This window comes from Seriola dumerili, unplaced genomic scaffold, assembly GCF_002260705.1.
Source record: "Seriola dumerili isolate Sdu_G_001 unplaced genomic scaffold, Sdu_1.0 BDQW01000191.1, whole genome shotgun sequence".
NCBI classification, from domain to species: Eukaryota; Metazoa; Chordata; class Actinopteri; order Carangiformes; family Carangidae; genus Seriola; species Seriola dumerili.
In genome coordinates, this window is record NW_019174446.1 from 245,207 (window position 1) to 256,390 (window position 11,184).

Consider the following 11,184-nt stretch of genomic DNA (forward strand, 5'->3'; position numbering starts at 1 on the left):
ATAAAATGTTTGGTTTAAGAGGCAACAGTCTCTTTACATTAGTATTTTGGACTTATCTCCTCCCCATGAGAGCTGATTTTATAAAAGTAAAGTCCTTTGAAATATTCTGTCTCAAGTTCTCAAGTTTGTGACTTAAGTCTGACTTGAGTCATGTGACTCAGGTCCCCCACCTCTCTTAGAACTTACTACAGCACATTACAATGACCAGTCATACAGCTACATGCCATGAGATAGGGTCAGGGTTAAAGGTTATTCCAAATATAAAAACACATTTTCTCATTTTCAAATTCTGGTGAAAAAGAGACGTGCCTCTGTGAAACGAGGCTTGGTTTCTTGATAATCCTCAGACTCAGTGTTTTTCTGCTGAAGAAACTGTCCCACAGAAAAACTTCCATCCAGGTCACCATGAGTCTCAGATGGTGATGCAGCTGGTTGTGTAATGGCCCACGTGTGGATTCTTGCTGTGTCCCACTTAACTGTTGTTGAGTCCATCCCACATGAGAGACCATGTTTGTCAGGACCTGTGGGGGGGCAACAGGCTCAGGATTTAGAACTGTGGGCTGATGGGACAGGATACCTGTTTCTGAATGTGTGTTAATTGATGTGACAAAAGAAAAACACTGCTCTTAATTTAGTAAAACTAGATATTAGAGGGGGGTCAAGGTTCCAGAGGTGAAAGACCCCGGACCCCCAGTCTCCTCCACTGAATGAGCCGGGACTAAAAGAATCCAGTTAGTCTGGGTTTCAGTAATCTCTCCTGACAGACTCTTCATGCAGAATGAAGGGGGTGGACGTGCTCCGACCCCTAAACACAGAGTTAACAAGAAGTTTACAGGAACAGCCCCACAGGGCTGAACATAACAAAGTCTGTTCTCAGCTGGGTCAGTCGTGTTAGCAACAGTCTCATATCAGACAGACCAGTTTCATTAGATGTGTTTATAGAATAAATATCATTTATAGGAAGCAGTGACAACACAGGAGACCACTGTTTGTTTTTACCCACACCATCAACCAAACCATGACCACAGACAGCAAACAGCTTCTACCTGTGTCTGATGTCTTCAGTGAAGACGAACGCAAACACTGAAGAACAATGTCAGAGACCAAAGGTATCAGTTAGATCACTTGAAGCACAGTCACTAACAAACTGGAATCACCTTCTCGTGGTTGTCTGCCTCCACCACTCAGACTAGTTTCAGATTACATCCCTTTTTATTCAGAGTCATATAAAATATGAACCACCTGTGTGAAATTTTGTCATAATTGCTGTGTGAAGTCTTGAGTAATGGCTAAAAAGTGTTTTGTGAGGTCACACTGACCTTGACCTTTGATCTTTGATCACCAAAATCTAATCAGTTTGGTCTTGAGTCCAAGTGAATGTTTGTGCCAAATTTGATGAAATTCTCTCAAGGCGTTACTGAGATATTGCGTTCACAAGGCCAAAATCATGTTTTGTGAGGTCACGTGACCTTGACCTTTGACCTTTGACCTTCAGCCACTAAAATCTAATCAGTGCATCCTTGAGTCCAAGTGAATGTTTTTACCAGATTTGAAGAAATTCCCTCAAGGAGTTATGGAGATATTGTGTTCACTAGGCCAAAACTGCATTATGTGAGGTCACCATGACCTTTGACCTTTGACAAGTAAAATCTAATCAGTTCATCCATGAGTCCTAGTGAATGTTTGTGCCAAATTTGAAGAAGGTCCGTCAAGGTGTTACTGAGATATTGTGTCCTGGAGAATGGGACAGGCGGATGGAAGGACAACCCGAAAACAACATGGGGCCACTGTAGTTTGTGTGGTCTGTGGAGCAGAGAAGCTCAGTAACAGACGCCAGGCGTATCATCTCTGGAGGGTTACTCTAAAGACTGTGATGAACATACAGTTTTACAACCTCTGGGTTTATGGATATTGAAGTAAGAGAATAAATGTCCACACTGATATTTACAGTTTGATCATTCCCGCACTGAAATCCATAATCATTCAAACAAAAAGTTTGAAACCTGGTTAAAATGCAGAGTCTGTAACTTCTGCCTCCAGGGGTCTCTCGATCAAAACAATAACAAAAGATGGCGTAGGGTGAGATTGTGCAATAGTGGGGGATCACGGGAGTTGTTGTTTCCAGCTTCTCCTGGTTTGGATTCCTTCAGTGTCAGTGGCTCAGGAGGTTTTTACCTGCAGCTGAATTATCCACAGAGGTCTCCTCCTCCCTGAAGACCCAAAGGCAGCAGAGTGTGGAGACCTACTTCCTTCTTAGTCCGGCTTTTAATTGCATTTTATTTATGTTATTTCTAAATTTTAATTATTTATTTGTCTGTTTAATTATCCATACATCTATGTTTATTGTCTGGATTGTTTCCCTTTTAATACCCCACTTTTATTTGTGGTTATTTTTTCTATTTCTGGTTTTTATTTCTGGTTTTACTCACTTCAGAACATATCCCCTCTTTTAACATTTGATTATTTTGTCTTTATCTTTATTTGTTTTTTAATACCTTATCGTTTATGTTTTATTTCTTTTATTTCTGGTTTTACTCTTTGATACACCTCTTCTGCTCTAGTATTTTATTTCCAGTCTACATTGGTTTAAAATATATAGTTGAAAACAAACCAAGGTGTAAAAATGTGTCTTGAAAAATGTGACTTAAAACTAGATAAAAGTCAGTTTTAAGCTTCTGTCAGACAATGACAACACTGCCACATGATCATAGAGGATATGATGTCATTGACAGGCGACCAATGAAACATTACCACAGTTAAAATCACAGATTTCTCTGGTTTGAGAATTGATGGAAACATTTGGGAAAATGTAAGAACACAACTCAACAACATATAGAACACAGGTCTAGTTATTTTTAGACATTTTAATGTGGGAAAGTTACACATTATAGAACTGATGACATGATAGTGAAATACTCGCAGGCAGAGATTCCAGAGAGAGGTGATGGTGTGGACATGATATGATGACAGGAAGAAGTCTCCGTCAATAATTTGTCAAAAATCCATCACTTCTGAAATCATCTGAAGTCCTGATTAAGAAAAGCTAAACATCCTTATCTGTTGGGTTAAAAGCTGAGTGTACCTCACACACTCAACTGCTCCTCTGACACACTGACCCTGATCTTCTCTGGAGTCTGGATGGCTCTCATGGTTGAAATCATTAGAAGCACATGACAGGACACTGTGATGAACACTGGACTGCTCTGCAGGTCCTGCTCTGTGTGGCAGGGACCTGATGGGAGTTTCCAGTGTTGAGCCTTCTGCTGTGCTCTGCTGGAGACCATGTGATTCTGTGAATGTAAAGCTGCAGCTGCAGAGCAGAGCAGAATCTGTTTTGCCCTGATTTCCCACAGACAACACAGCTTTCTGTCCCAAATACATTCCTCCATCTCAGATGCTGTGTTTGTTTGGGATTTCGTCACAGCTCTGAGGCCCAGAAAAGAAATGTTTCTGGGGAGGCATGCTGTAGAGCAGCCTGGCTCACAGAGGGGGTGGCAGAGGGGACAGGTTTATCAACAGACGAGGAATTTTACAAGGCCCGACCCTCGCGGAGGCCAATACTCTGTCCTGTTTCCATAACCCAGAACAGCTCCTCTGCTCTGTAGTGGCCTTTCAGACACGCAGCCCCAAACAGAGGGACAGCTGGACCTGGTCTAACACCAAAAACAAAGTTCAACATCCTCTCTGTTCCAGTGTGGAGGCACCAAACAGCAACAGGCTCCGACATCCTGTCACCTTCTAAACAGTGTTCAAACATAATGACACTGTTATCAGAGACTTTGGAAGACAAACCAGGATGACAAAAACGTTTTCATGATGTATTTGTTATGAATGTCTCTGAGGAAATCTGAGGAAATCATTCACTCCTGTCTTGTTTGGTCTAAATGAAGAAAACATCCAAATAAACAAAAAGAACTGATAATCTGTGTTGTATGTGTGAAAACAGAAGAAAACCAGGAGCCTGACCGGTGGGTCTTCTAGCTGTCTTTGGGCTTTTCAGTGAAGCTGGCTCCCTTTTAACTGGGATAGATCACCATGGTAACAGATGCAGCAGGGCTAACCTGCAAGTTAATAGCCTATTAAAGAATCTGTCAACAGCCTGACGACTGACCAATCACATCAATGGAAAAACTGAGTGATCATTCCTACGGGATCCTGACAGGGACAAAAGAGTTTATAGTAAAGTGATAAATAATAAACATCAGTAGATATTTGTGTAGCTCAGTGTGTAGTTTGAGTCTTTCCATGTGTCCACTCTGGTTTTAAAACAGAGTTCCTGCCTCTCATCTGTCTTAATATTTAAAACTGTAACCTGTGATTTGATTGAATCACTTCTGTTTGTTGTAGATGTTAGAGGCTTCTGCGCACACTCAAGAAGTGACCGTCTGAGAAAGAGTCTGGTGACATCCCAGCACACGTTACAGTGAGGAGATGACGAGGCCAAATAAGAAGAGCCAAACCATCTAAATCTATCTTAGAACACCTCACACCTCTCACTCTGAATACGTCATGCTCAGTCTCATTAAATGCAGAAGTCAACAGTTACAGGTGGTTTCCTGGATTCTTCACTGAAACTGAAGGGTCACACTCCCAAGAGTTAAAGGAGCACCACTTTACAGTAAGACTCCCCTCATAAAGGATTTATGGCTAAGGTTTATTAATTAGCTTGTTAACACTTTATAAATCATTCATAAGCTATTATAACACATTAGATAAAAAGGGCAACAATGACTTGCCAAATAGTGAGCCCACATGTATCTGTACTGTTAAGCCTCATATCTGTGTTTTCTTCATCATCCAGTATTTGTATCTGCTGATCATCACATATTTCCTAAATTACTAGCAATTAACTACCGTCAGTATCTTAATGGTCAAAACGTTTCATTTGGCAGATTAAATTATCATATCAAATGACCAGATTCATACTCTATGGCCTCAGTATCCTCAGTATAGTCAGCTGTCCTCATTATAATCACAGGTGTTGATCAGATTGTTCTGCACAATGGAGATGCTTTTTGCTGCCTGGTCTCTTCTTTAGGACTTCAGCACTCCAGGTAGAACACAGGTGGTAACTTTCATTTACTCGGTGAACTGCTCACCCATCCTTTGTCCCACTGTTCACATCTCTGTGGCCTGTTGTTCACTCAGTTCATTCTCCCTCCATCCAGCTCCATGTTTCTGCATCTCATTTTTTACAACCATTTAAAAAAAAAAAAAAAAAACTGGTAAAGTGTAAAACCCATCACCACTTATTAATAAATTACTATTATTTATAACTGGTAACTCATTAATAAATGATGATGTGTTTAACACTTATAAGGTTCCTTTTACTGGTTATAAATGGTAGTGACTCATTAGTAAGATCAATGAGTAGTAAGTATTAACTTGATCTTGCCAAATAGTGAGCCTGCATCACCATATGAAAACTGTTTTATAACTTGTTCATAATTGTTAATTTAAGATTTATAAAGTGTTAACAACCAGATAAATAACCTAATTATAAACTATGGGTCTTATTGTGAAGTGGTACCAATTAAAGACATAGTGATCACGAAGGCTTCACAGGTGGGGCACACCTGTGGCTGAAGGGTTAATATGCTGATCATCAATCACATGAACCCTGGTTTGAATCTGCATCCATCTCCTCATTGCTCCTTGTCACCTCTGTATCTAATATAGACAGAAAAAATCAATTAAAAAATATTTTGACTTGGTACAATCAAACATTTCACCTGAGAAACGCCACAGATCAGTTAGTGAGGCGCTGTAAGAGCTGCTTTGACCTCAGTCCTTCAGGAGTCTGTCTGTTCCTTTAGTGAAATGACAAAGTAGATATAGTTTCTCTGTTGACATGAACCACTTTAATGTTAATTTCAAATAATGTTACACTTGGTTATGTGAGAAAAGACAAGTAGCGTCACAAATATTACATCTCATAGGAATGTCTCATAACTATGACCTGGACGAATGAGAACATTCACAGACATCTCATAGGAACAGATTTGTGTCTGGCATGCAGACTCTTTCAATGTGATTATGATTGTTTTATCACAATAAAATTATTATCCTATCATCATTAATAGAATATGTTATTAATAACGTCCTAGTAAACTAATGGTTTGTTTTTCTTGTTTATGGCACAAAGTAAATAAAAATGATTAAATCCACATGATGATCATTATATGAAACAGTCTGTCGTCTCTATTTGATGCTGGACAGTTTGTCAGTCTTAAAATAAAACCTTCCAGTCACAGAGACAGACCCAGGTTCTGCCAGGTTCTGTCTCCATGGTTCTGATACATACTGAAATATGTTCATTTGGTGATTCAGTGTTCTGCAGGATTCACTGCTGTCTAGAGTTTTCATGGTGTATTCGGTTCATTTAAGTCGATGAAGTTATGATGATATAGTTAGGTTTAAGATGACATTTAAACTGTCACAGAGGCCTTCAGCACATTTCTTATAGTCTGGCATCAAACAGTGAGTCCCACTGTGTGCCGGATGTTGTATTCATGTCTACATAGGGTTATATGTTCAGGATGGCGTGGCCTGTGGTGTTGGGGCCCAATGTGATATCTTTTCATGGGGCCCACAATCCCCGGCGGGGCCCCTGCTTCACTATAAGTTATGGCTGATGTTTAATGTAAAGTTTTTGAACCTCTGAGGCAGCCATTGTTTTTCCTTAATTTCAACAAGATATCAAAATACCCCTGCCGTCACTGACTGACTTTATTTAGATTATAATATAATGCATGCTGTTAATTTAGGAAGTTATGTTACTGTTGGTACAGTGTGGACAAACCTATCTGCACCTACACTGGGACAGCAGGGCCATGCAACGTTCAGGGGTCTAGATGTAAGATAATGAATGGCACTTGTAGGCAGACACTTTGAGAAACAGTGGAATGACCCTTTATTGTAATTGTCCATGACTCATAATGATTTACGAGCAGGAAATAGGCTCTGAAATATCTCAGCCATAAAAACATAAAGGCACGATAGTGAAGCAAAAAGAAAGTTACAGCCTGCAGTACTGATCCTCGTGGTCATATATATTCACTCAACAGTTATGGTGGATCTCACACCTCCACTCTGTAAATGACACAGTGATTTTCATCTGTGCAGACCACAGAGCCATCAGTGGGCTCTGTCAGAGACCTGGCTGCTGAGCTAAGGTCAGCCTCCTCAGGTGAACTGGTTCATCTACAGTATTATGATGAATACAGTGTTACAAGGGCTGTCCTGTAGTACAACGTGGACCTAGATTCTGCTGAAGCATCAGGCATCAGAGCGGTGGTTGGCCCTCTCTTTAGCTCTCCTCCTGGCTCTCTCCAGTTCAGCCATCATGGGCAGCGGACCCTCGTACATGTTGGTCTTGATCGCTCTCAGCTTCTCCTGGTAGTCCATGGGCAGACCGTTCTGCTCCGCCCCCATCCTGATCACCTGCAGGGTGAAGATCAGAAACATGATGTCCATAGCAACAGGGTTAGCCCCGCCCCTTCTCTTATCTCAGTTCTTAGAAACCTTCAGGACTCACAGTGGTGAGAGAAGATCCTCTCTGAACATGACGGTCTTGATATTCAGAATAAAACCACATCATATCGGGAACTTTATTAAAGTTTTTGAAAATAGGGTTCAAGTTCAAGTTTCCAAATTCTCTTTCATGACTAATACACAAATCATCTGTGTTTACCCAGCAGTCCTCTGTCAGTGTCCACAGGGATCTGTCCACATCCCCAGTCCCCACCGGACTCAGTGTGACTGTAGACTGTGCAGGTCATGGACCACTGTGCAGTGAGCAGGATAGCTGAACTGTGGTCTCTCCACATCTGCACTGCACTGGACCCTGTATTGTCCTGAGCCACAGTACATCAGGATCCAGGACCACGGTGACTCTGACAACAATGCAGAAGCCATGGCTTCCCTCTTTCTCTCAGCCATGTTTCCAGCTCTCACATGTGCAAAAGAACAATCTGGTCCTTTAACTCACTGCTGTCAGGTCTGTGATTCGTAACAGGGCCGGGGGGTGTGTGTGTGTGGGGGGGGGGGGGGTCCTGACTGTTCTGACCCGGGGATCACACAGTCAGGTGACCGGGGTGTGAGCAGACTGATCCTATTCCAGATGCTTCACAGAGAGAAATGAGTGGGAGTGAATAGGTGATGATGATGCCTCTGACCTGATTCATGATCGTATTCTTTTGTTTCCTGATGCAAAACAACAACATTAAACCTCCAAGTTTGACATCACACTGAGAGAGTGAGGCTCATTATAAAGGTCATTTACACTGTCATCCATCAGTCGCTGCTTATAACTCTACCATCACAAGGTTCGGATTCAGATTCAGAATATAACAGTCATGATGAGTCAATAAGAGACTCATCCTTAAATTGTGCTGTAGTGGAGATATGAGCTGTTCCTGTTCTCTGCTGATCAGTCACTGTCTCTATATATGTTATATAGTGTTATGTTTTGGACAGGTTTATTTCTCAACTGCAAAATGTAAGTAAAGGAAGTAAATTGTCCTGCTCAGCACATGCTTTGATAAAGTAGCTCCTAAAAATGATGCTTGTATTCTACTCAGTGGTTTGACCACAAACATTTTGGAAACATGTTTCTCCAAAAGGTTGCTGTTACGCATCAGAAGTATATGTAAGTATATAAATACATAAAGTGGCAACCTCTAAGATTTTCATTTAAATAATATCACTGACTGAGGTAACAGAATGGTGACTGAGCCTGTGACCCACTGATGAAAATATATAGAAGTATTTTACAGGTGTATGAACTGGGTGTCTGGTACGAATCCCCCACAAAATCACAAGGGACACGAGTCACTAACACAAAGGCTGTGTCTTCTCATCCTTCAGAGGCTGCATCTGAAGACCGTCTGTCCCGTTTCAAAAGCTCCTTCAAATGCGTTCTTCTCTTCCTGGACCAACCTATCCCAAGATTCATTGCACTCAGGTAATGAAAATAATGTGGCAGCAAACAAGTTTTAGATAGGTGTTCCTAATAAACTGGTAACAGAGTGAAAGTTTTTCTTTTTGTCAACAAGTTCCATGAAAAGATCAAAACCAGTGATGAACGTCTCCTAAGAAGAACTGTGCATCTGACTTTCTTTGCCTGGTGGCTGGTAAAATCTTACCAGGAAGTGGTTTTCACTATAGGCCTGATTTTATTTTCACAAATCAATCATTTTGTTATAGAGAAAAGATCACTTCCTACCTGTTCATGGTTCTTTTTTAATATTTTGTTTTCCTTTTCTTTATACGTGCACTTTGTTAAGAAGTATTCTGAGATCTGAGACAAACACGAGTATATATATATACTATAGACTATATATAGAAATATCAGTTCAATGGTGAATGTCAATAAAAAAAGAACTTTCTTTTCCCTCTGTCCTCTGCCTTTAATCAGATTCATGTGAGGACCCTCAGACCACTGTGGAGACCACTATCTACAGTAGATGAACTATCTCCTGCTTGAGCAGCTTCAACTGTAAAATGTCACTTACACATTGATGCATCAGAGTTCAAATCTAATAATGTCACATATAATAAGGTCGATGACGTGACGCCTAAATTTTTCTGTCTGGGTCCGAAAAAAGGTTCAAATTCACAAAAAGATTCCATATATATGTAGTAACTCTCCCATATATGTACTCACTTTTACTTTTCTAAAACCTTTCGGTATTTGTAATTTTTCTCTCATTTAATGTGTCAAAATATCATGTAGTCTGACCAATAATAGCAATGATATATAAATTCATAATAAAATATCTCATTTCTGTGGCCGAAATATTCAAAACTGATACAGTATGATTAAGTGAATGGTATTTTTTAAACATCCATAACACTTTTATGCAATTTATCGGAAAAATAAGTCTGTTCAGTACATTTAAGATGGCGACTGTGACATTGTACAACCAAAATATGAGGTCATTATTTACAAAAACTAAAAAGAAGTGAATACTTTGTTTTTAAACACTTCATATTACTGAGAACCTGTAAAAATGTTAAGCATAAGTTAAGGAAATGAAATAATTCACTGTCGCACCACATGAGATTTTTTAAGGCCACGGCCAATTCATCTAGGCGAAAGAACACTAAAATCACTTCATTTAAAATATGAGTATGAATTTATGTGTACACAACATTCGTGATATTTGAACAAAAGTAAAAAAAAATCATTATTTTGTGTATTTTGTGAAATTCCTTATACATCACTGACCCAATAACATATTAGTCAGAGCAGACGCTGCTGCACAACCACTACTTTAACTTTTGATATTATTTTCTGCTGATAATCATTCTGTACTTTTACTTAAGTAGTGAATGTGGGACTTTCACTTGAATATAGTATGGCCATGTTTCTGTATTGGAGGTGTTAATTTAGTAAAGGATCCGTGTATTTCATCCACCACTGACAATAAGTCATGAGGAAATTGGAAGGAATCAGTCCTTTTTTCCCCCAAATATTCTTTTTTCTTGTACACCCTATTTTATAAAGGGGTTTGAGTATCAAGCAGGTTCAGCCCAACTTTTTTTTGTTTGTTGGTTTTAGTTATTTGGATTGATTATGTTTCCCTGTTTGATATTTTATATATTAGGTATTTACTTTTTATATTTTAGTTAATTTTCCTTTCTTTTCTTTTCTTGTTGGATGCTTATAGTTTAATTTACTTCACTGGTCCTAAATTGTTTCCATATTATCTAGTTTGACCCATCAGATTCATTATTTCTGTTTGTAACTGAGTCTCATTCAAGGCTTTAAATGGATCATGAAGTAATACAATAAAAAAAATCATTAAAAAAAGGAAGGAATCAGTCCTGCAGCTTTACATGAAGGTGCTCTGAGCATGGACACAGTGACAGCAGTCTTACCTGCAGGTACTGAGGCGACGGCGGGGCGTACACACAGCTGTTCATTATGTAGGTGCGACAGTTGAGCTCCTGGCCCTTTGTCTTCACTGAGAGCTCCACAGGACTGTACGCACCTAATGTCACATTCTCCTGACTGACACACACACACACACACACACACACACACAACACACACACACACACATATATATATATATATAGTGGATGATAATTTCACAAGAGAAAAGTTGGGGGAAATCCAGGAGAGCTCATGAATGAACCCTTTACCTGTCTAGAGACTCTAGATCAGACATGTTCATC

The 11,184-nt window shown here is 39.8% G+C and overlaps 1 protein-coding gene across 1 annotated transcript in view; it reads right to left on the reverse strand.

Moving 5' to 3' along the window:
- Window positions 1-6,889: 6,889 nt before the first annotated feature.
- Window positions 6,890-11,184, reverse strand: part of LOC111227777 (gamma-glutamylcyclotransferase-like) — an 11,662-nt gene continuing 7,367 nt past the window's right edge. Inside the window, exons 4-5 of the mRNA XM_022753485.1 lie at window positions 10,885-11,017; window positions 6,890-7,443 (exon numbers count right to left, since the gene is read on the reverse strand). Of these exons, the coding sequence (XP_022609206.1) occupies window positions 7,279-7,443; window positions 10,885-11,017 (298 nt within the window). The 3' untranslated portion in view covers window positions 6,890-7,278. The remainder of the gene's footprint in view (window positions 7,444-10,884; window positions 11,018-11,184) is intronic.